This window comes from Chiloscyllium punctatum, chromosome 1 (genome assembly GCF_047496795.1).
Source record: "Chiloscyllium punctatum isolate Juve2018m chromosome 1, sChiPun1.3, whole genome shotgun sequence".
In the NCBI taxonomy this organism is placed as follows: Eukaryota; Metazoa; Chordata; class Chondrichthyes; order Orectolobiformes; family Hemiscylliidae; genus Chiloscyllium; species Chiloscyllium punctatum.
The window spans coordinates 126693682-126720327 of record NC_092739.1 but is presented as its reverse complement, the minus strand read 5'-3'; the positions used below and the strand labels follow the sequence as shown (position 1 = coordinate 126720327).

Genomic DNA, 26646 nt, shown 5'->3' with positions numbered 1-26646 from the left:
ACTTTATGGCTTCAATATTTATGTAACAGCCTCAAATTGAAGTAGAAACCTAAAATCCCCAGGTTTCTGATAGAGGGTGGTTAATCAGATTGCCTGGCTGTGACATCAATCTCTACATTAAAACACAGCAAGTAAGAGCACGAGTAGGCGACTTGCTCCCTTGAGTCCAATCCAGCATTCAACCTAAATGGCAGATCCCTACTTTGATGGCATTTTGCTGCTTTCTCCCCAAACCTCTTGATAATTTTAAAACATAACTATTCATTGATCTCATCAGTGGGTTTGCCTCCACAGTCTTCTGTCGAGAATTCTACAGGTTCACTCCTCTGAGTGAGGAAAGTTTTCTACATCTTTGTTCTGAATGGTCTACCCCGCACCCCGAGTCCATGTCCCCCATTTCTAGATTCCCCACTTAGGGAAACCACCCTCCCTCTCCATTTAATCTGTATAAAATTCTGACAGGGCTGGACATTTTCAATCAAATCCCCTCTTATCCTTCTCAACTCTTGTGAATACCAGTTAAACCGATTTCACCTCACAGGACAGTCCTGACATCTCACATCAATCTAGAAAACTTATATGACAAGTATAGCCTTTCTTAGGCAAGAAGACCAAAAATGTACACAACACCTCAGGATTGTGGTCTCACCAAGGCTGTGTATAACTACAGTAAGACATCCCTTCTTCGGAATTCAAATCTTCTTGCAACAAAAGCATTCTGCCTTTCTAATTGCTTGCTGGACTTGTCCACTTTCATCAACTGGTGTATAAAACCTTTTGTACATCCACACTTCCTAATATGCCAATTTTAAGTAATACTCCATCTTCCTGTTTAGTCACACTAACTGCAACTGCCACGTGTTTGCCCATTTCTCCAACTTTCCTAAATCGCGCCCTGGCCAAAGCCTTCTTGCATCCTCCTCTGAACCCCACAAAATTATTAGATTAGATTAGATTAGATTAGATTAAATTAAATTACTTGCAGTGTGGAAACAGGCCCTTCGGCCCAACAAGTCCACACCAACCCGCCGAAGCGCAACCCACCCATACCCCTACATTTACCCCTTTTACCAAACACTACGGGCAATTTAGCATGGCCAATTCACCCGACCTGCACATCTTTGGACTGAGAGGGGAAACCGGAGCACCCAGAGGAAACCCACGCAGACACGGGGAGAATGTGCAAACTCCACACAGTCAGTCACCTGAGTCGGGAATTGAACTCAGGTCTCTGGCGCTGTGAGGCAGCAGTGATAACCACTGTGCCACCGTGCCGCCCACTAAGTTGTCATCAACAAACCTGGAAATGTTACATTTTATTCCTGCATCTGGGCCATTTGTATCGATCATGCCTGTGAATTTCAATATGTCAGAGTGGTCGAGGCCAAAACATGGTGCATTTCAAGAAGAAGCTAGGTTAAAGGGGTCAAGGGATATGGGGCTGGAAGGAAGTTGGGGGAGGGGGAGTTGGATATTGTTGCCTTGAGCTCAATGATCAGTCATGATTATAATGAATGGAGCACTTTTGAAAGGTCAAAAGGTCTACTCCCATCTTGTATAGTTCTTTGAATAGCTAGGGCCCAAGCACCATCCTTGCAGCAATCCAGTACTCACTGCCTGTCACCTGAAGAAAAATACCCATTTATTCCCACTCTGTTATCTGTCAACCAATTCTCAATCCAACCAATATATTACCCCCATCTATGCACTTAATTTTTTTTTCCCCACTAATGCCTTGTATGGAATGCTAAGTAAAGGCTTCCAAATACACCACATCCACTGGCTCTCCCTTATCTATTCCATTAGTTAAATCCTGAAAGAACTCCCATTTTATTGCCATGTCTTTTTAATGTCACATTAGGTTATTTCTAATCTGGTGGCAGGTCTTCCTGCATACTGTGATTTCATCCTTATGATATTCAGCAATATTACTGACTGCATCCCTCTTTTATAACTGCAAACCTGGTTATACACTCTCTTTCCCCAGAAAATGATTGATTGTTAGCTCTTTCCGATGAAAGAATCTGTACATTAGATATTTCGGGTCAGTCTCTTTCATTGGAAAGTTCATCACCATAATAATGAAATGACTTTTAACAAATGGCGGCTTATACAAATATTTCATTTGTTTGACTATCTAGCCACTTGTCATTAGATTAGTAGTGTTTCTCAGCAACATAGCATGAACATATACAAGTGTCTGAACAGCCTAAAGTTGCCATGTGCTTTTCACTGCTTCCAGGTTTCATACTTATGCATCTAAATAATCTGAAAACTTTAGATCTTTATCTTGCAACACTTTCTTTACTCGATCTATCTTGTACTGATAATCATTTCTTGTTGGTAAACTTTCCTTCAACTATGTCAGACAGCCAATCTAAATGTCAATAGTTTAACTATTTAATTTAACCATTTCCAACAAGACAGAAGCTCAACATTGTCACTTCAAGTTTAATGGCATTAACATCGCTGAAATCAACAGTGTGGGTTACACGGAGTAAAAACTGAACTGGACCAATCTTTGTGGGTATAAGAACAGGTCAGAGACTAGGAATTCTGCAGCAAACTCATGTCCTTGCTCAGGAATGCTCATCCAATATTTACAAGATGTCAAGAATGTGATAAAACATTCTCCGTTTATTTAGATGGTCACAGTTCTAACATCATTCAAGAAGTTTGCCACCATCCAGGACAAAGCAAGCTGCTTGACAGTTACCCCATCCAATATTCACTCCACCACCATCGACACACACTTAACAGTATGCACCAACCACAAGGTAACTCACCAAGGCTTCTCCGATAGCACCTTTCAAACCTGCATCCTCCATCACCCCCTTCGCAGGGCAAGAGCAGTAGATGCATAGGAACACCTGCAAATTTTCCTCCAAGCCACTCACCATTCAAATTTGGAAATAGATCACAGCTTCTTCACTGCTGCTGGGGCCCTAACAGCACTGTGGGGGTCTCTACATCCGCTAAGGACATGAGTGGTTCAACAAGGCAGCTCAACACTATATTTTCTCAAGTAAACAAGGATGGGCAATAAATGCTGGCTGAGCTGGTAACACTCACATCTCAGTAATGAATGAAAATTAATCACAAAGTTAAATCAATTTAACTTGTCGTGCAAAATCAGTGATTACAAATGAACTTTACCACTTTTTGGTTGCCATTTCTCCTCGGTCTGTTGGTTGACACGGTTTTGCTCTGTATCATCCAACCTTTCAGTAGAACTATCTAATTCATTGTCCGTCTCATCATCGCTATATGGCACCACATCATCAAATCTTCTTTCACTGGCATCATCATCAAGGCTAGAGATTCTGTCAGTACTCATCACCTTAGTGGTTCCTGTTACTGACTTCAGGCTCTTTCAAAGAAACCTGAAACAAAATTTGGAAAATGAAGTGAGACATTAAGAAAACTTCAAAGTAGAAACATTTACAACAATATTAATATACCAGTGACGCCCTCCAAAGCATTGCATGGTTTCCATTTCTTACATAAAGATGTATTGCTCTCAGCTCTGTTTGCCCTCTCCTCCAAATTCACTTTACTTCCTGATTTTCTTGAACTTCTCCCTCCTATATAAACTCAAACACACATTCTCGTCAAGATCATGGAATAAAATGGGGCAGTACAGGGCGCCAGTTTGTCACTGCTCTCCATACAAAGTCCAACAGAGACAGAACCTGTCACTAGACTTGTTTGAATCTGCTCAGATTCTCTCCAACACTCAACCTCTTTGCCACACTAATTCCACTTCAAATCCCCAATTCGATTTTCATTCAGTTGTGAAAGAAATCTTCACACAAGGATGTTTAAAATGTATCAAAATCCTTACTACCTTACTTTGAGCTACCATTCATGGATCATCTACATGGCAAGCGATTGCTCATATTTGCCTTAGATGTTCTTATCTTCAAGGCAATTTTTACTTGCTCCAGAACCAATTGACCTATCTGATATGATGGGCATATTTGCCTCAATGCAAAAGCTGCGTATATAACAGATTAGCTACCAGCAGTCTGCCCACACCATTTAAGTGTGGTCAGGTGTTGCATATTCTAACAAAATGGTCCATTAGTCCAGAAACATGATGAGCAAAAATAATCCTTAGTTTAATTTTCCCATTACAAACTGTCGTGTTAAACCTGCTCTTTCCTGTCACGTTCAAGTTTGGAAACGTCACAGACTACTTTGTGACTATAATTGAGACTATCCATGTAGCTGCCAGTGTTGTCCATTTCTGTCAAAGCACATATGTACCCTCACTTACACATTAAATTCACATTATTATCTAGCTTCTTTCATAACTCTCAACATGTTCTCACTCATCTCCTGTCATCAGGAACCCACTTTCTGCCTCTTAACCCATTAAATAGGTTTCGGCTTTCTTTCCTTCCCACGCAGCCCTATGTAAGCTGACATTATAATTTGGTTGGTTGGGATGAACATACCCCCAACACCCTTGACTAACTAAGTTTCATCTCAAGCACTTTCACAATCATATCCTGCTCTTTTCATCACCTTTGTTGCTGCTGTCATGCAGCCTTCCTGCACATGAAATGCAGGAGCTTCTTCCACAATTTAATCTTTCCTTGGCCTTATCTATCCCAGCGCAGTATCTCCTCCTACAACCTTATGTATATGTGTCTCCAACTTTGGCCTCCAGTCCATTTGAGCTTCCCTTTACTATTTCAGTATCTCGGTCTTCAGCTACCTGAGCACTGCTGTCTGGAATTCACTTTGGAAAACTCTGCTTCTCCATCTCCTCCTTGGAGATCCACTCACTGGACAAAGTTTTGAATTACACATATTGTTTCTTGGTTTAAGGTGCATCTTTGCCTGATTAAACTTAAGTCAATGGAAATTGTTCTTGCTTCTGTGCACATCATCTAACCATCACAACATCAACAATAACCAAGAGTGATTCCTTGATCTGGAGTGGCTGGGGCATTGACTGTTTTGTAATGATCCCTGTAGTATGACTGAGTTACAGAGCTCAGAAATGCCTCGTGCTGAATAGGGAAAGATATTAAAAAACATAATAAAGGAGGCATTAAAATTGGGCTCATGCAGGAAAAAATACAGCAAAGTCAGGTCCTTATACAGCAAAGTCAGGAAAAAAGTTTGAGGTTGTGAGAAATTATGTTGTGGTTCTGCAGGATTGGAATCATGTAAACAACATATAGAATTGCTTCAAGTGGGTTAGGAGAGCCAAATGCAGTGATCAGAGTACCTGGCAGTACAGCACAGACACCAGAGTAGTAGAATGAATGTGCCAGAGTGTTACGCTTCAATGTGACAAGGTAAGGAAGTGATACTGTGTAATTCTACCCAGTGTTCTCAGGAGGTACTGGACAGGGTGCAATGGTAAAGTAATGGCCACTAGTGATTTATAGGCTTCGAGAATAATAAGTCCAGTGGATACTGTCAAACTGGTAAGACAAGTGAGTCACAATCACAAGAACAGAAATTTGAGCTCCCAAAGTGGAGTGTCACTCAAAAAGTAAAATTTAGTCTGATATCGCACTTAGCCGAAAATGTGTCGCTGGAAAAGCGCAGCATTCCTGAAGAAGGGCTCGTGTCCGAAACGTCGATTCTCCTGCTCCTTGGATGCTGCCTGACCTGTTGCACTTTTCCAGCAACACATTTTCAGCTCTGATCTCCAGCATCTGCAGTCCTCACTTTCTCCTGATATCGCACTTAGCCAACCAGACAAATTACCCCAGAGGTTTATATTCACTTTTGGGATCTCAGTGACAGTGACTTGGCTTGACTTGGTAGTGTAGATGTGATAGCGGGTTTATAAATATTACTGTCTCGGACCTGGGGGAAAAAAAATTATTGCCAAGGATTATATTCGGAATTGTAATTCAGTGCTCATGTTGGAAAGCGTACCCATAATATATAGAAAAGAACTGACAAAAATTGAAATTTTCACAATTATAATACATTGCATGACATGACATGATATGAGTGAATGCCCTTGCACAATTGGTTTTTGACAGTTAAGCTTTTCAAAAGATATCAAGTATACAGCAACCATACTTATGTAAATTGATCCTTGCAAGGAGTTATTATTTACTTAGTAATTAATTTGATGATATTCATGAATTATAGTTGCTTCATTCATCAACTTTTAAAATGACTAATTCAACATCAATCCCAAATATGACAGCTGCTAGTTTGTATATTGGAATGCATCCTGGGACTAGAAATGGAAAATGACATCAATTATTTACATGAATGTTCATCACCTATATATTAAAACACAATTGAAACATCCTTTTGTTTGGCACGTATCTATGACAATCAGACACAAGGGTATAATGTTCCATGTGTTGAAATATTTGGGAACAATTCATGCAGACCTTCTTGCAATACCAGGGACTTAGATTACCACGATCACCCCATGACCACATACACTATGCCAAGAATGAAGAGCTAGGTTACAATGGCTTACAGCACTGCTCGGAGGACAGAATTCATGAAAACAGCATGAACGGGGGTGGGGTGGGGTGGGGGGGGGTGGGGGGGGGGGGGCGGAGCCAAATGTTCAATTTGAGATTGCAAACTGCAGTTCATTTTAGACTTCTACAGAAAGTCTTTGTAAGAATATTTTGTAAATCAACACACTTATTGCCAAATCGATCCACATCGGGTGGTAGGGGAGATAATGGAAAAGATCAGGGAAGAGTACTCCAGCACACTGCAAAAGGCCAGGCTGAAACATTTTCATCCACCTACAGCCAGAAATGCTGAGTGAGTGATCAATTCTGACCACTTCCTGGAGGTCTCTACCAAAGCGCACCATGAAATATCAAGAAATTGATGAAAGCACTGGGGACAATGTATGCTTTGGGCCATAGCAATAATATTGAAAACTTGCACTCCAGAAAAGCACCACATATGCTAAGTAAGGCCCATCTTCAACATGAGAGAATCTAACCATTGATATGACCATCACTGAACCCCTCTGTATCAACATCCTGGAGGTTACCATGAAGCAGAAACAAAAATGAAAGGCCATACAAACACTGTGGTGACCAAAGCAACTCAGAGGTTAGGAATTCTGCAGTGACTAACTCACCTCCTATCTGCAAAATTATTATGCATCATCTACAAGTTAATGGAATATTCCCACTCCTGAGAGAAGTTCAGCTCAAAAACATTCAAAAAGCTTTGCACCATCCAGATCAAAGCAACCCATTCTACTGGCACCACATCCACCACCTTCAAAGAGTTACTCTCTTTACCACCGCTCAGTGGCAGCAGTGTGTACTCTTCATGAGATGCAATAACTGAGCAAGGCTCATTCAACAACATGTGTCAAACCCAAGTCCTCTTCGATATAGAGGGACAAGAACAACAGATGCATGGGAACCCCACTAACTGCAAATTCCCCTCAAAATACCAGCATCTTGACTTGGAACTATTTCACTTTTTTCATGCTAGGTTGAAATCCTGGTTCTGCCTTCCTCTCCCTTACGATGTAGGTGTCCTTACATAAGGACTTGCAGCAGTTCAAGAACACAGCTCAATACCTGTATTGTACCATATGTTGTAAGGGAACAGGGAAGTGCTGAAGTACACTTCTGAACTGCACTGCACGTACTGTGTTATTCTAAGAAAGTGAGCCATCACCTTCTCAACAGCAATTAGAGATAAGCTGACAGAACTCTTTGTTGGGGTGGAGTGAGGGAGCGACTTCCAGGTCATTGAAAAGCAAGGCAAATTGTTGTAGCTTTTCATCTTGCATCAGGACAAATTAAAAGGATGCAAAATTTCAAAATGCTCACACATTATACTACAGGAGAATAAAGGTCCTCCTTTTCTCTCGGCCAGATGTTCCAACATTTGGCTGTTTGAATTGAGCAGCCCACATCTTTGGTTGTTCAAAGCAATCAGATTACAGATGAGACTCAGCCAGCCCAAACTTTCAAAATCCAAAACAAAATCTCTGAGGCTAGATGTGATTCCATGATTTAGTAACACATGCTGAGCAATCAATAGATAGTTGATTGCACAAGATAACAGTCGAACTCCTATTGTCCCATTCATGCTTGCTAGAAGGAACATGCAGGAGCCTGTTCTGTGCAAAACGTGTATGTTCAAATGTAATGTATTTTCAATTTATCTGGGAGAATTGGGGTGGGGGGGGTGAAAAGAGTCTGTAGTTCCTTCTAAGTTTCTTCATACCAATGCTTTGAATAATATTGAAGACTTGCACTCCAGAAAAGCACCACATATGCTAAGTAAGGCCCATCGCCCACAAGAGAGAATCTAACCATTGACATGACCATCACTGAACCTCTGTCAACTGGGCAATTAATAAGCACTCTTTATATTTCCTGTTCCATATTACAATTGTTTGCAATTTGGTAAGCTTGTATTTATCCTGATGACTGCAAGATCAAATATTCAATAAGATTGCTCTCCTTTCAGCAACGTACAAAATCCTTGACATCAACCCAAATGTCATCTCAACTAGCGTTAGGGACATGCAAACATTCTATTTTCGGGTCTTGGAGCCAATTACAGGCAATTTCAGCATCTCATATGGGGGCCTACATGTTGGGCAGTGCTTAATTCTGCTGATTTCCAAATGCTGTCAATCTGTGGACAGAAATTCATGACAATCAGAGGTCCTAGTGTTCAAATAAAAAACCTTTCAAAATGTACTATTTATGAAAACACACACAGTCCTCTGCAAAAGAAAAATGTAGCCATGTCCCATTCAGCATGAATAGAAGCAATGCAGTTCAGTTGTTCTAATCCAATAGTCAAATAAACATGCAGCACACTTGGCAAAACCTCCAGATAAGCAAACACCAGAGAGTTACTTCAAAAAGAAAGTAACTCTTCCATGTACACTTGAATGTTTGAGTGCCTTACATTCTCTTTAAGAATGTGACACTGGCATGTAGTGAGACAGGTTGGCTACACCTGTCCATGATTCCTGCATTCACACTCTGTACATCGTTATGTTCCTGGCAATGACAGCTCCTGGAAAGTAGCTGTATGGATGGACATTGGGTGTTGCCACCTCTCCCATCCAGACCTCATACGTTAATAGCTGGTTGGCATTCAACACCAGGGTTGAATTCATCAACAGAGAGCTACTTAATTGGTCAATGCAAAACCATGCCATTGCTGTACAATATTAGAAATCAGTATCTCTAGATCAATGGGTATAATAGCATTTGGTTATGTTATCAGATAATTTAAATTCAATTAAATTAAACAGATTTTGAATAGAGCAAACAAAATTGTAATGTCACTGGACCAGCCATCCAGCACTTAGGCTTTCACAAATGATTAGATATTTTATAGTCACCTTTTTATTCATTCACATCCCAAGTTTGAGTTTAATTTCAACTCCCCAGTTGTTGTGGTGGAATTTAAACTCTGGTTCACCAACACCCTTAGGTGTGACGGGAAGATGCTATTCTTCCACTCCCTGGCTGACGTAATGCCAAACCCAAGCAGAGTAACCAACCTTTAAATGTCTTTGGAAGTGCATTACAGGCCACTAAACTGTAGTTACGAAGGACACTCACCATCAACTTTTTGAGAGAAAAATATATTGATTTTACCTTTAACATCCACATCCTATGAATAAATACTGAAGTCAATCAAACAATGAATGATATCCCCATCAGACTGGCCTCTGACTGGTTAGCACTGCTGCCTCCCAGCACCAGGGACCCAGGTTCAATTCCAGCCTTGGCGACTGTGTGTGGAGTTTGCACATTCTCCCTGTGTCTGCATGGGTTTCCTCAGAGTGCTCTGGTTTCCTCCCACAGTCCAAAGATGTGCCGGTCAGGTGAATTGGCCGTGTTAAATTGCCCATTGCATTAGGTGCATTAGTCAGAGGGAAACCGGTCTGGGTGGGTTAGTCTTTGGAGGGTCAGTGTGGACTTGTTCCCTACCTGTTTCCACACTGTAGGGAACCTAATCTAAAGAGAGTGATGAAATTTCATCTCTAATTACCACAGGTGGATTTGAACTCACGTCTCAGAGCACTTGCCTCATTATTACTAATGCAGTAACATCTCAACACCACCATCGCTCCATTTTCAAGCAAAGAAATCCACCATGTTTACCCACTCTGGTTTACATACAACTCCAGATTCTCAATAATACCATGTATAGCTGACTCAAGTGCATTCTGAAATTACTTTGCAAGGCAATGAGTTCAAGGGTAATGAGCATTCATTGCCCATCCCTACCTTTCCCAGTGATGCTCAGGATGAACAAACAAAATGCAAAAAAGTGGGGAGAGATAAAACTAATTTCTTTAAATTATTAAGGCAATTGGCTAACGGTGGATGCAGCCAAATCACTGGGCACAAAACATATCCTGTTACTTCATATGTAGAATTTTAATGAAAAACACTTGTCAAAAATAAGAGAATGACAAGTTCAGAGCTCTCACTAATAAAGGAATTGCTGGAGCATGAACACATCATTGTACTAGCTACTTGTGCACAGGTTTCTTCAAGACGGAGCCTTTCTGTGAACTCACGAGTGACGACAACCGGTTTAAAAATTCAAGAATAGCAAACCAACCTTACAACAAACATTTCGCTTGCAGAAGGCTATTGAGGACAAAGACTCAAACCAAATTCAAGAATGCTGCAACATAAAGCATGGCAGCGGTGGGATAGGAAATGTTCAGGCTCTGTGCTTGTATGCTCCTGCTCCCCTGGCCACTTTTTTAATTCTTCGTTTTTTTTTTGTTTCTTCATTTCACCTTTCCTTCTTTTCTGTGGCTGTGGAGGAAGAAGGCAGCTGTGAGGGCTGCACGGGCGACAACTTGGTGGATCTTCATGGCCATAGGGGCCACAGCTTTATCGAAAGCTTCATCAGCAATGAGTCTGGTAGTTCATTCCTCATGACTATGGTGGCAATGTGACTGCATCAGGCGGCAACTGAAGTGACGGTGGCCTGGTGGGTCCGGTCTGCCCTTCCTTGCTATAGAAGTAATGCAGTGGTTTCAGAGGTGGCAGCAGGGAGGAGATTCACAAGGATGTTGCCTGGGCTGGAAAGTTTTAGTCATGGAGAGAGATTGGGCAGACTGGGGGTATTTTCCTGAGAGCGGAGCAGAAGAGGAGGTGGTGGGGTCAGCTGGCAGGAGAACATGGTTAAGATATACCAAATTATGAGGTTGGATAGGAAGAAACTTCTCCCTTTGATGGGGGGGGGGAGGGGGGGGGGGGGGGGGTCAATGGCCAGGGCATGGATTTATGGTCACCAGCAGAAGGTTTCGAGGAAATGTGGGGAAAAAAAGCTTCTCACCCACAGAATATTGGGTACCAGGAATTCACTACCTGAAAAGAGGGATAGAGGTAGAAACCCTCCGAACATTCTAGTATTTAGTTGTACACTTTTGGGCACCAAGTGTCCAAGGCTATGGGCCAAGTGCTGGAAAATAGGGTTACAAGTTAACAATTTGGAAAACATTATCAGTCAGAAACAGAAAATAAATTAAAATCAAATACACACTGACATAATGTGCAGTGATCAAAAACATGAGGTTTCTTGCCTCAACTACCCTCCCAGATAGTACATTCTAGATTCCTACCAGCCTCTGGATGAAAAAGATTTTCTCTAAATCTCCTGTTTTTCACCTTTAAATTATGCCCATCATTACTGACCCTTGAACTAAGGGAAATAGCTGCTTTCTAGCCATCCTGTCCATGCCCCTCACTATCTTATACTCATCTGTCAGGTCCCCCCTCAACCTTCTCAGCTCCAAAGAAAACAGCCTATACTTATCCAGCTTTTCTTCATAGTTAAATTGCTCCATTGCAACATTTTGGTGAATATTCTTTGCACCCACTAGTGCAAACAGATCATCCCTGTAGTGTAGTGACTAGAATCAAACACAATACCCCAGCTGTGGTATAACCAAAGTTCTGCACGGCTCCAATATAACCTCCCTGCTCTTATAACCTATGCTTCGATACATAAAAGTATCCTGTATGTCTGCTTAACTACCATATTAACCGAGCTGCTGCCTTTAGGAATCTGTGAATAAGCACCCCACGATCCCTGTGTTCCACTGAGCTTCCAAGTGTCCTGCCATCCACTGAGTAGTCCTTTGACTTATTTCCTATAGCAAAGTGCATCACATCACCTCTTTCAAAGTTAGATTCCACCCACTGCTAATCAGCCCATCTGACCCAGCATCTACATCTTCTATAAGCTCAGACCTTCTTCCGTCAAACTATCCAGTTAATGTTTGCATTATTTGCAAACTTATCACTCATGCCTCCCCAGTATCAATGTCATAAACAATAAAACAGACCTAGCACTGATCCTTGCGGTGTGCCACTGAACACCAGTTTCCAGTCAGACAAAACCTTCTACTACCACTATATCAATTTTGAATCCATCTTATCATGTTTCCCTGGATTCTACATAGTTTTACCTTCTTTATCATTCTCCCACATGGGACCTTGTCAAAGGCTTGATGGAAATCCAATAATTTCCATTCCACTGATGTCAGGCTCACTGGTCTAGAATTTCCTGGTCTACCTCTAATGCACCTCTTGAAAACTGGAACCACATTAACTCTGCTCCAGTTGTCTGGCACTTCCTCAGAGACCAGAACAAAATTAAAAAGTTCAGTCGTATAATATTCTTCTGCATCAGCAACAGGGATACAATTCGTCAGGATCTGGGGATCTGTACACCTTAAGCCTGCCAAAATCCAACACCTCCTCACTCCTTATGTCAATCTGCTCAGTCTCTCTTCCCAAATTCTGTACCTTCATCCTCCTCCTCTCAAGTGAAGACAGACATGAAGTAATCATTTAACACCCTAATCGATGCCCTCTGGCTCCATGCACAGATTGCCTCCTTGTTCCTCAATTGGCCTTACTCTTTCCCTGGTTATCCTCCTCCCTTCATGTATTTGTAGAGTATCTTTCCTGCTCATGTTCCCCTTTCCTTTCCTCATGACTTTCTTCAGTTACCCCTGCACTTTTTTTACTCCACAAAGGACTTGGTTGATTTGTTTCCTTTGTACTTATACATTTCACCCTTAAGGGTACATGCTCGGCCTGTACCCTTCCCATTTTCTTTTTGAATGCCCCTACTGTTCTGCTGACACTTCCCTTGTTTACTTTGGCCATATCCCACCTTAATTTAATAAAATCAGTCTTCCTCCACTCCAAATCCCTTTTGGCAGACCATTTTGTTCCTTTTCCAGAAGGCAACTTAAATGCACACACTGTTGTAGTCACTGTCAAAAAAATGCTCTCCCAATACCATGTTGGTCATTTTGATCCTCTGATGGATCCTCTATATGCTGCCATAAAGCTCTATCAAATACATTGTATGAAATTGGTTCCCTATAACTATGACTAACCCAATTAATATTGGGAAAGTTGACATCCCCTGAAATAACTACTCTAATATGGTTTTACACACCTCAGTAAATTGTATACACAATCTGCTCCTCTATTGCCTGCTAACAGTTTGGTGGAGGGGGTGCTTTTTAATGCACTACCAGCAGTATGAACTGTTACCATTTTATTCCTAAAGGTAGGTAAAAACAATGACTGCAGATGCTGGAAACCAGATTCTGGATTAGTGGTGCTGGAAGAGCACAGCAGTTCAGGCAGCATCCAAGAAGCAGCAAAATTGACACGTTGGGCAAAAGCCCTTCATTATTCCTGATGAAGGGCTTTTGCCCGAAACATCGATTTCGCTGGTCCTTGGATTCTGCCTGAACTGCTGTGCTCTTCCAGCACCACTAATCCAGAATTTGATCCCTAAAGTCTACCCATAAAGTTTCATTTAAAGATCATCCCTCCTTAGGACAGTAACTTTTGTCTTAATGCGACACCAGCTTCTCAGTTATGCACACACATCTTGCCCGAAGATCTAGACACCCTGGAGCGTGGAGATGCCAGTCCTGCCACTCCCTTAATTACATCTGTTTCACGGAGATGACCTCAATTCCATGCATCAGTCAATGCCCTTAACCTCATCTGTCTGACGTATAATACTCCTAAGCATTACAGCCATGCTGCCTCATCTTTCTCCCTTTAAATCAACACCTGATTGTATCAGTACCATTGCACAACCCTTGGAGACCAAGTCCCCTATTCACATTCTGCCCTTGTGCCAAGTGTCTGAGGAATACGTCATCATAATAAATATTTTGCAAGGTGATGGCCTCACAAAGTCTCTCATTTGGGGGGTTTTTTCAGCAACCTCAGCCCATTTGCTCCAAAGCTTTCTCAGGTTTGAATCCTTTATATTGAATTTTCCACTTTAAGTCCAGTATCTCATACATACATGAAGTTTCCCCTCAAAAAAAACCTGAGAATTGATACTCTTAGATAATAAAACCAGCAAAACAAAATGGTGTTTTCACATATATTCCCTGGCTGTTGTCAATAAAAGCAATATTGGTTTGCAAAGTTTTTTTTAAAAGACTTGGGAGAAATGAATTTCTGCATGAATTAAGCAAAGCTGCCTTTCAGGCACATGAACAAGGAGCAGGAGTAGGCCATTCAGCCCTTTTGAGCCTGCTCTGCCACGGCTGATCTAATTTTAACTTCAAGTTTACACTCCTAGATTCTGCATCCACTGTCTTTTATTTAGGAAGGGAATTCCCAAGACACTCAACTCTCCAATTTTATTCACCCTGTTTTAAATTAGCTATCCCTTATTTTTAAAATGATTGTCCCTTGTTCCAGATTCTTCCACAAGATGAGGCATCCTTTCCATATTCCCTCAGGAGCTGCTGTGTTTCGATTAAGTCACCTCATTCTTCTCAACTCCAGAGGATATAAGCCTAGCCTTTTTCACCTTTCCTCATAAGGCAAGCACTCACGCCGGGTGATAGTCTCGCAAAACTTCTCCGAGCAGTTTCTAACGAATTCATATTTTTCTTTAAGTATGGTGACCAATATGGTGTCAAATACTCCAGATTCAGTCTCAGGAACCGGATGCCATACCCTTGGAAAATTTCTGCGGGGCAGCGTGAAGATGAAAGCAATACAAGAGGATCGGGGATAGATTGTGGATGGCTGGAACACATTAGCCATGATCTTGTTGAATCGTGGGGCAGCTTTGATAGACTGAATGACCTCTGATGTTCTTACAATTCCAGTTATGGTATGAGGACTGTATGATTACATGCTCATGTCGATGGGATGGAGTTTGAACCAGCCAAGTTCTAACAGAACTGTGGATATTTGGTTTACTCTTTCCATTTAATCTAATGCTGCAGTACAGAAATTCTCCTAGTAGTAGTAGTTAATTTAGTTTAACTTGAAACAGTGTGAAACAATTTTTTTTCTTGTTGTCATCTGTTTGTCAATTGAATTTTATCTAAAAATACACACTTTTACATCAGTGGTCCATGAATTCAAGCTTGAGGTGAACAAGCATGCTGGATATGAATTTACCAGCCTTCCAAGTTCTATCTTATACTCTGATATTTATTAGGTATTTTTAATAAGCCTATTTAGATATGTTATGAACACACCTCCAAAGCCAGTGGGACTTGAACACAGGCCTTCTGAAATAGCTCCAGTTGAGTGATGTTTCCACCTGATGAAAAAAATGGCTGACACTCAGTATCACATTCTAAAGCATTGCTTTTCAGGCTCATAATAGTCATGGCAATAGTGCTCAGTCATCATCTCTCACAATCACAATCTAGTCAAATAGAGTTTATTATAGTAAGTAATAGGTTTCTTAGCACTGACAATGGCAATGAATGACTTGGTCAAATTTACTGCAGGACACCAAGTGCATGGGTTGAACAGTGTGTTATAGTCAGACTGGATAGAGAAACACAAAAGAAAAGTGCTTCAAATATAGAGCTGTCAGCACTTGAAAAGACAAAAGATCAGACTACATCCTTCAGAATATAATCTCTCACTTTGAAAGTGTTTTAGGTCAGCTGCATGCTTCCAAAATATATTATAAATGCTTGAAATTAAACAAAGATAAGAATCTATTTCAAAATAGAAGGGTGAATTTGTTTATATGCACAATCCTCTTGTGGCTAGCCTCTGCTTTCTGTTCTTATTACTATTCTTTGAAATATTAAAAGCAATATTGATAGATACAAATATGGAAATAGAATGTTGCTGTTACAACACAGAAACAGATACCCAAACCAAATCAGCCTATCCCTGTATTCGCAACACAGTAAAATTAAAACGTTTAATAGTTACTCCAGTCATAGAGTCATAGAGATGTACAGCATGGAAACAGACCCTTCAGTCCAACCTGTCCGTGCCGACCAGATATCCCAACCCAACCTAGTCCCACCTGCCAGCACCCGGTGCATAGCCCTCCAAATCCTTCCTATTCATATACCCATCCAAATGCCTCTTAAATATTGCAATTGTACCAGCCTCCACCACATCCTCTGGCAGCTCATTCCATACACGTACCACCCTCGCATGAAAAAGTTGCCCCTTAGGTCTCTTTTATACCTTTCCCCTCTCATCCTAAATCAATGCCCTCTCGTTCTGGTCTCCCTGACCGCAGGGAAAAGACTTGTTCCATTTACCCTATCCATGCCCCTCATAATTTTGTAAACCTCTAAGTTGACCGCTCCAGGGAAAACAGCCCCAGCGTGCTCAGCCTCTCCCTATAGTTCAAATCTTCCAACCTGGCAATACCCTTGTAAATATTTTCTGAACCCTTTCAAGTTTCACAACATCTTTCTGATAGGAAAGAGACCAGAATTGCAAGCAATATTCCAACAGTGGCCTAACCAATGTCCTGTACAGCCGCAACATGACCTCCCAACTCCTGTACTCAGTACTCTGACCAATAAAGGAAAGCATACCAAACGCCTTCTTCACTATCCTATCTACCTGCGACTACACTTTCAAGGAGCTATGAACCTGCACTCCAAGGTCTCTTTGTTCAACAACACTCCCTAGGACCTTACCATTAAGTGTATAAGTCCTGCTAAGATTTGCTTTCCCAAAATGCAGCACCTCGCATTTATCTGAATTAAACTCCATCTGCCACTTCTCAGCCCATTGGCCCATCTGGTCAAGATCCTGTTGTAATCCGAGGTAACCCTCTTCACTATCCACGACACCTCGAATTTTGGTGTCATCTGCAAACTTACTAACTGTACCTCGCATCCAAATCACTTATGTAAATGACAAAAAGTAGAGGACCTAGCACCAATCCTTATGGCACTCCACTGGTCACAGGTCTCCAGTCTGAAAAAAACCCTCACCATTATCCTCTGTCTTCTACCTTTGAGCCAGTTCTGTATCCAAATGGCCATCTCCAATCAGATTTTTGAATTACCAGTCACAGACTGGGTCGACAATTAATTCCAGACACCAATTTTGGATCTCAAAAAAAACTTAAGTTATAAGATACACTTCAGCACAAAGAAAATTAAACAAGGTAAACTGATGAATATCTTAGCTTTAAAACGGAAACTTTTTGTTTTCAGCCACCGTTCACACAAATGTCAGACATACAAAGATGTTTAAGAGATAAATAAACACAATTAACAAAACTTGTCAGATTATTTAAATAGCTTACACGACAACTGTGAGGAAGGGCTACTTGAGTCTGATTTCTCTCCACAAATGCTGCCAGACCTGGTGAGCTTTTCCAGCAATATGTATTTTTGTTTCTGAATAACAGCACATTGCTTCACAGGCACCGATGTCGACTCCATGGTGGCTTTTCTGAAACCTGTTCAGGGTCACCTCCTTAGTTCACTCAAGTAGTAATCTTTCTAAGTGGGCTTTCTACGCTTGGGAGTTTTGGAAGCTCGATTACACAGGGAGCTTTCAAATCTTCATGCGGTGGTGTCAGCAATCAAGCTCACTCCTGCAGAAAAGGCAGTTCAAAAATATTTCAAACTGTTTCTGCCCCAAGAGACTGTCTGTCCTTCACAGAGGTCACAATTAGCACTCGACATCTGATATTTACTTGAGTTTAGGGTCTCTTCCAGAAGTGCTGGAACTAATACTGACCTCATTAACTTTTGCTTAAACATAATGCTCCTCCTGGGGTCATTGTGTCTGTCAGAACACTTTTGATCAAGGCTCAGCCTACGATTAACTTCCACACCCTGCCTCTCAAACACACAAAAAAAAAGCTCATTTGGTCTGTCCTTTTCCTTTTACCAAATGCAGTAGTAGTTTAGATTTTAGGTATTTTTCTACTTATTAGTTCCTCTGTTCCACAGCTTTTATTTTCCACATTTCTTCACATATTTAAAAATACCATGTCCACTAAGCACAACAAAAATGTTCAGAATACTTTTTTTAATAATGGAGACAGCCAGGCAAGGACTCAAGCAGCCAGGATGTAACAACACTAAATTTGAGGACAGGTAGAGAAACAAGATAAAATCTATTTTTAATCATTCAAACATGCCAAAGTTCAGAGTAAAAATTGCATAAAAATGAACATAAATACTATATGTACACCAACTTTGATGATTTCATGTAGAACGGTGGGTAAAATAGCTTCAAATCTCAGAGGAATGAGACCAAACTTTAGTTTTTAATATTGAATTTATTTCATAAATGTAACCCATACCCAGCTGCTAAAATGCAATGAACTACTTCTTCAATACAGACTAGGTCTAGAACTAGCAAGTGGATTTCCCTCCCTATCTGTGGATCCCTACACTTAAAGGATGGTGCTGACAAACCCACTACTCAAAAGGTCCAGACTCAGTTTTGTAGCACATATAACAAAAAGAAAGTTCAATTAAGACTGAAGCTTTATTTCAAAATATTTTCTTCGGAATTGAAATTACCATGAAATAGCCTGCTGAGTGGGCATTTCATTGTATAGCGTTTTGATTTTGGGGTCCACCACTATATTTGGAATGACTACCTTATAAATTTGTTAACAGTGGGCAAAATTAAAGTCACCATCATCAACCTAGCAGACCATAGGCCACTCTCTCATTAGACAGAGGTTACTGGTGGTGGTGTAGTCAACAAATCACCATACCTCAGGTGAGGTACAGGGGTTGAGGAGGTGGGGCTTCACCTCAGCCAGCACAGGGATTGAACTTGCACTTTACATCACAAACTGAACCAACTGACTCCCTGTAACAGCAGGAAGTAACGACACAAGCTTTGAAGTCTGGAGTAGTGTGAAGTAAAATGGGAAAGTATTTACTGAAGACAACACAACATGGCTGAAGTTTGTGTGTGTGTGAGAGAGAGAGTGAGAGAGAGAGAGAGAGAGAGAGAGAGTTAAAAATTAGCTAACACTCAACAGGAAACAGTATGAATACAAAGTGGAACTCAGTGCTCAAAATTCAATGTGGAATCCAAGTATTTTAAGTAAACATTAAAACAGAGTTTCCGGAGCAATCCCTCAAAGGAGTGAATGAACCCCTACCATATTTGCATTTAGATTTGTGATAACACAGTAAACAATATTAACTTAAGTAACAGAGGAATGAAATGGCTACATTATTTAATCTATAGTTCGGGGGGAGCATGTCATTACATTTAAGTATTGATTCAGCTATGCTGACTGCAAAATGAATCACAAAGGCACTTACCTTTTTATATTAAACCAACAGAGGAATAAAATACTGACAACTAAAAGATCTGCTTCAACACCATCTTCCATCTATACACGATGAGGCAACAGCACACCTCAGACTCAACTTAAGTCAGTTGGATAGTTTCACTTCCTTTAACCACTCCTGAGAACAAACACACCTTTGTACCTTCTGAAGGTACTTCACTCAAGTGGTCTCATGTACATAAACATAACTCAAAATCCAAACTTTTTTTGATTTTAGTCTCTATAATAATTAGAGCTTTGCTGTAATTTTGCAGTCATAAATACGTGCTTGTCTGACGCAAAAGGTTCATATTCTGACAAAGGTTCCTGGTCAGTCTTGGGCAAGGCAATAGCTTATTGGTTTCTGGTGGCTGCAATGTCCAGTCTCTGGTTAATGAACACATTGAGATAACACTGCCCAACGTCTGCAATTTGTATCAGTCCAAACTAAGTTCCAACATCAGCACGCTGTTAAAAATATATTCAAACAAGCTGTTCAGAAGCACTTCCGGAGCAGGTGGAATTTAAACCTAGGACTTCTGGACCAGAGGTAGAGATACTACCAATGCATAAGAGCTGACTTCCCAGGTAAGACATGCCAACCATAAACCGTGCTCCTGCCCAATGGATGGAGAGGTACTAAAGCATAACCCGATGCAATTTTTCAGCCCAATTGCCAAAAAGCAGAATTTGAATCCTTGTCTGAAGGTATGCTGTAATCTAATTCAGAAGGGGTACAAAAGTTTCAAAGTAATACACTTAGTAAAATGCTAGTTATGGATATCGGGAGAATTTTCTGTGATAAGTGACTGCAAAATTGGGTGAAACATTGACCTATTTGTCAGTCAACTGTGACACATGATTACATTCATTATTGGCCAATGCTGGGTGTTTTCAGTTTCCTTGTGGGCAGAATGGATTTTTTTTTTAAAGAAAACATTGAACTGTGAACAGTGACATTAAACATCAATCAGCAAAACCAAGTGGTGAATCCAACTGGTAAGACTGCCAGGCACAACTCAGAGCATAACATTTGGCTCATTTCCACAGTGTGCATCCTTAAACAGTTTCTTGGAGAACAGAATTTATATTCTGCAGTACAAGAAATAAACTACTGCAGCATCTTCCTGAAATTACAGTTGTTGAGTTTAACATGTAGGAAAATTCCTCACTCCACCAGCAAGCAGTGGGTTCATACCTTTATGGTGCCATGTCCAACACAGCATATGATGGATCGGTTGTTTCCACCAGTGGGAATCAGTTTAGCTCAGTTGTCTGGATTGTTGGTTTACAGAGCGGTGCGATGCCAACAGCGTGGTTCAATTCCCATCACCAGTTGGAGGTTACCATGAAGGACTCCCCCCTCTCAACCTCTTCCTTCACCTTATGTCTGGTGGCCCTCAGGCTAAATCATCACCAGCTGCTTCTCTCTAATGACAGAGCAGCCGCTATGGTCTGATAAGACTATAGTGACACAATACAATTTCAACAGCGATTTTTCTAAAATCCTTATTGTTTGAAGAGGTTTTAAAAACCAACAAGTCAAGCACAACACAAAGCACACGCTTCAAGAATAATTTTTTTTCGCACTTTGTAATCATGTTATCTCAATAATGTGACTCACTTAGAATTCTTTAACAAAATAATAATCAAAATTGAAAATCAACAGCTGCAAAATTTTCAGATATATCCTGAACCGTGGAATTTTGCAATAACAGCCACTCCCCTAAGTAAATGTTGCATCTTTATAAATCACCTTCACGGGCCAATATCTAAACAAATAAAACCAAGAGGTTGGGAAAAGGAACAAAACACTTTTGTATAGTTACTGGCAGGTTTATTTTCTCAGGGTGTAGCAGAGGGTGGGCCATTATTGAGATGGACAATGTATAAACGAAATGCTCTTCAAAAAAAAACACTTGTTCAAAACAGGACTTTCATACAAAGGTTCAAATAGAGTATTCATCTGACAATTCCAAAATAAGTAAGTGAAAAAGAAGAGAAAAAAAAAAAAAGAGTCCTGCCCAAATAAAATCTCAAAGGCACAAAGCCCAGAAAATGTTATGGCTCCAAAGATGTTGAAGGAACAGGACCTCATATTTCAGTTAGGGACTTGACAGCTATCCAGGTGCACAACAACATATTTTACTGTCGGTCTTGAGGCACGGTCTTGTGATAAAGTGAATGCCTGGACTTGCTGGGAACAGAACCAGCTTACCATTTCTCCCTAGGAGTGGTCTGTCAACTCTGCTGGCCAAGAGGGTAGATGTTGCAAAGGCAGGTAGGGAAGTGCGCTTAGCACAGTTACGTGCAATTGACAATTTGTGATGGCTGAGGCATAGACCACACCCAGAGAGCAAAGCCCTCCAAAAGGTTGCTACAGAAGGTCCCTTCTCTGACAATGACTGTGATAATGAGCCTTAAACACGCGTTGTGCTCCAGGCTGCCAAAGGACTGCAGCAACACATTACAGCCACTTCGAATTTATGTGGATCAGCTTCCCACCTCGGTTCACTCGGCTGCTGATCTAGTCTCTAGCGCACCACTGGGATCACACTCCTGCAGCAAGGGAGCCATTCCAATGTGGCTTTCTACTACTTCACTAGCCATCCCCAGCTCTGTCCCCCTCACCTCAAATTGGGAAAAAAATCAAGTTTCTTAGTTCAAAAATTTCAGTTCAAAACTTGACCTTTCTTGGAGCGTAGCTACTGATCATTATCCTGTTTGTTTTCCTTTGTTTACAGGATGAGGAAGTCACTGGCTAGGCCAGCATTTATTGTCCATCCCTACTTGCCCAGAGAGTAGTTAAGAATCACCACATTGCTGTGGGTCTGGAGTCACATTTAGGCTGGATAGCAGTTTCCTTCCCTAAAGGACATTAGTGAACTCGATGTTGATTGTCAGAAAAAACAAGGGTTTCATGGACATCATTGGATTCTTCATTCCAATTATAGTCTGTCCACAGCACCTCAACGCTCACCTAAGTTACATGATCTGTTCACAATTGATCATTATGTTAATCAGAACAGTTTCTCCCAATCTACTCTGTCCAGTCACCTCAATTTGAAGTACCCCTCCATCACATCTCCATCAATCTTCTCTTCTCCAAGGGGAACAATCAAAAGCTGTCCAATCTATCAACATAATTGAAATACTCACCTTAGAACCATCTTGGTGAACTTTCGTTGCATTTTTACAATCAGAATCCACGGTGCCCAGAATTAGACACAAAATTCCAGTGGAGGCTCCGCCGGTTTACTACAACCTTCTCAGTTTTGTAATCTATGATCCCATTTAGAGGGGCCCTCAAATCTCTCATGATTTCTTTTTAAATTGCACGATCAACCAGTTTGTCTACTTTCAATAAATGACGTCTTGAATAGGTGGTCAATTGGAAGCCATTTTTATTTTATTTATTCATTTGTGGGATGTTGGCCTTACCAGCTGGCCAGCATTTATTGTCCATCCCTAGTTGCTCTTGAGCATTTAATTTACGTGACTTTGTCTTTGGGAGGAAGTGAGGACTGCAGATGCTGGAGATAATCTTTGAAGAGGCTTTGACATTGGTACCCCTGGGATAGACAGTGGTCCACATACAGGTTGACACCAGCTTTAATTTACATGCAGATTTAGCAAAGAGTTGCTCCTCCAATTCTGGCCCTCTCTCTCTCCCTTGTGTGCTGCTGCTTAAATAATAGCAAATGCAAGGGAGAACCAGCCTGTGACCAGAGGAACCATGGCAGCAAGTATGAAGACCAGCTCTGGAAACAAGAGGCCATTCAGCTTTCATTGCAGATTTCTGGCATCAGCAGAAGGGAAGGTTCTTGGCCAAGGACTGGTAGATCTGGTTAAGGGTCAGTTGTGTATCAGGCTGCCCATTGCAAATCAGGGCCAAGGAGAAGTTCAGGGGCCTGGAGCAGCTTTGCTTTGCTTTGCTGGTCAGGGACAGCAGACCAGATCACTGCCAAAGGTTGAGCAGATGGACAGGGTCTGCTTCAGGTTGCTATGGGAAGGGATGGAAGCTCCAGCCATACAGTTAAGGCACCAGCCCCACTGAGTCACTGGTTTGGCATCTCTCAGGGATTCCATAGCAGGAAGTCAGACTGGTAGGCAACATTAAAGGTGGATTCAGAGTCCTATGGCAATCCCTCAGCAGAGAGCTAGGGTAGCATTGCATTTTCAACAGCTTTCTGAAGTAGTTTTGCTGCTCATGGCTATTCATTCCCTGTTGAAACTTATTTTCAAGTATGGAGACTACTTCGTGTACAAAGCCTCACACACTGTTTTCTTCAACGAGAAGGGAGCAGATTAAGACGAAGGATAGGAGTGCGGAGAGAGGGAAGGTGAGAGAAAAAGATGGAAAGAGCTAGAGAGAGAAAGATGGGGTAAAGCAGGCTGCAAGAAGAGGATACCCCAGACTGAAAGTCAACTCACTTTCGACTCCCACATTCATGTGAGTTCTGGCTTCATTTGGTTCCAGTTGCCTCCTTTGTTGAGGGGAGGAGGAAGAGAGGTGACTTGACTGAGGTGCACAAGGTAATGAGAGGCACGGATAGAGTCAATAGCCAAAGACATTTCCCCTGGCAAGGGATTGACTGGCACGAGGGGTCGTAGTTTTAAGGTGTTAGGAGGAAGGTATAGAGGAGACGTCAGAGGTAGGTTCTTTATATAGAGAGAGTTGTGAGCGCATGGAATGTATTGCCAGCAGTAGTGGTGGAAGCAGAGTCATTAGGGACAGTTAAACGACTGCTGGACATGTACATGGACAGCAGTGAATGAGGGGAGCATAGGTTAGGTTATTTTATTTTATTTTCTATTAGGATTAATCCTTGGCACAACATAGTGGGCTGAATACTATGCTGTATTTTCCAGGTTTTTTATGTCCTCTATGTTCCCTTGTCTGGTGGATTTGGATTCATGCTTTTTCAGTCTCTCTCTCCTCTTTAAAACAGAAAGGCAAAGGTTGGCAAAGCTTTGATGTTTGACACTTGTTTAATGTTTAAATTTAAATTTCAACTGATTACTGGTTGAACTAATGATTTATTATTTTTGAATTTTTAATGCAATTCAAGTATATATTGCTTCCCCACCCCGAAGGTTTCATCCTGGAGGATGAATGAACCGGAAATGATCCCCCTGATGATGGTGCCACATTTAAGTACCACTGCTGTGTCCTGCTGCATAGCGGAGTCTTTGGTATCAAGAGAATTAAGATATTTGGTCAAAGAGTAGAGTTGAGGCAAAAGATTATTCATTATCTTAGCTAACCATTGAACAAATTTGAAGGCCATATTCCAACTCTATGACTCAGAGCTTAGGACTCCTCCTCTGACTTAACAATGTTCTGGCTTCAAGTCCAACTCCAAGACTTCAGCACAAGAATGAATGCTGATTATTCACTGCAGCACACAGAGTGCCATGCCACTATGGCACACTCTTTCCAGTGAGATATTGAAACCAAGACCCCAGTTTGCCTTCTGAAGTGGACAAAGGAAGAATATTGAAAATTACAAGAAAAAGACAGGAAAGTGAATTTTCTATTTGAATATGTGGGCAGCATGCGCGCTCAGTGGTTAGCACTGCTGCCTCACCGCACCAGGGACCTCGGCTTGATTCCACCTTCAGGTGACTGTCAGGGTGGAGTTTGTACATTCTCCATGTGTCTGCATGAGTTTCCTCTTGGTGCTTCAGTTTTCTCTCTCAGTCCAAAGCTTTGCAGCTTCAGTGGATTGGCCATGCTACATTGCCCACAGTTTCTGGGAATGCACAAAATTAGGTGGGTTGGCCACAGGAAATACAGGGTTACAGGGCTTGGGTCTGGGTCTGGGTGGGATGCTCTTCACAAGGTCGGTGTGGACTCGAACGGGCTGCTTCCATACTGTAGGGATTCTATAGCTTTACAGTAGCTGCTGACAGAAAGGCACTATTGCTCAAATGCACTCCATTGAACATAAGGCACTCCAGGAAATCCAAAAAGGTTGTGAAAAGCACAAAACACAAAAGTTTTTGAAAAACAATACTGCACGCACAATAGCTCTGATGTTTCCCCTTTTGTTAACAGACTAAATGATCGCATCACCTATTGCAACATGAACAAAAGGATGAACTAACGATCACATGCTAAAGAATAAACATGACGCCAATACCAGATGATGATACATCATTTTTAAAACAAAAAATATATAGTCACTTCCTCCTATGCACAAAGATAATTTCAGCTTAGGTATCTCCCAATGTGGTCATGCAACTCAGACAGAGGAGGAAGCCATGACAGATGATCAAATTCCAAACTTTCAATTCCTGTAGGAAGGGCAGAAAATGCAAATCTGGTGCAAGCCTCATGATGTTTACTGAGAGGTTTTGGGTGACGCAGTTGAAAAGTGCTTCTGACTGTATGTAGAATCATAGAATCACAGAAATGCTACAATGCAGAAGGAGGCCAGTTGACCCATCATACCTGCCCCAGCCATTAAATGAGCATCATAACCTAATGCCCATCTCCTGCCCATACCTTTACATCATATCTATCCAAACCCACCACATTTCCAGGGAAAGCAGTCGATACTCCAAATATTTGCTGAATGAAAAAGATTTTCCCCACTTCATCCCTGCTTCTTTTGCAGATCATTTTAAAAACTTGCTCTCTCATTCTTGCTTCTTTAATGCTTGGGAACAGTTTCTTTCCATCTACCACATCCAGCCCACTCTTGATTTTGAAAACGAGATCTCCTTCAAAATTCAATTGTTTATCAAGCAACTCAAGCAGCAAAAACTTCTGTCTTGGGGGATAATAATGGGCGGAGAGAGGATGTTCATTCCTAACAACAAAAAAAACACAAAACGTTGTAGAAAACTCAGTAGTTCTGGGTACATCTGTGGTGAGTAAAACAGAGATAAACTCTGAAGTCTGAACAGTTCACCAGTATAATACCGGAAAGTCTTGCCCAGAACAAAATAGACAAGAGTGTGGTGCTGGAAAAGCAGAGGTCAGTCAGCATCCATGGTGCAAGAGAATCAACGTTTTAGGCAAAAGATCTTCATCAGGGATGAGGCCTGTGGGACAAGGGTGAACCATTGACAATA

The 26646-nt window shown here is 41.3% G+C and overlaps 1 protein-coding gene across 2 annotated transcripts in view; it reads right to left on the bottom strand.

Moving 5' to 3' along the window:
* The window catches only part of atp8b1 (ATPase phospholipid transporting 8B1), a 139579-nt gene that overhangs the window by 66986 nt on the left and 45947 nt on the right, over positions 1 to 26646 (bottom strand). The window contains exons 2-3 of one of the 2 annotated variants that reach the window (XM_072573822.1): positions 15518 to 15582; positions 3157 to 3383 (exon numbers count right to left, since the gene is read on the bottom strand). In XM_072573822.1, the coding sequence (XP_072429923.1) occupies positions 3157 to 3337 (181 nt within the window). In that variant the 5' untranslated portion in view covers positions 3338 to 3383; positions 15518 to 15582. The remainder of the gene's footprint in view (positions 1 to 3156; positions 3384 to 15517; positions 15583 to 26646) is intronic. The other variant, XM_072573833.1, reaches the window with a different exon arrangement.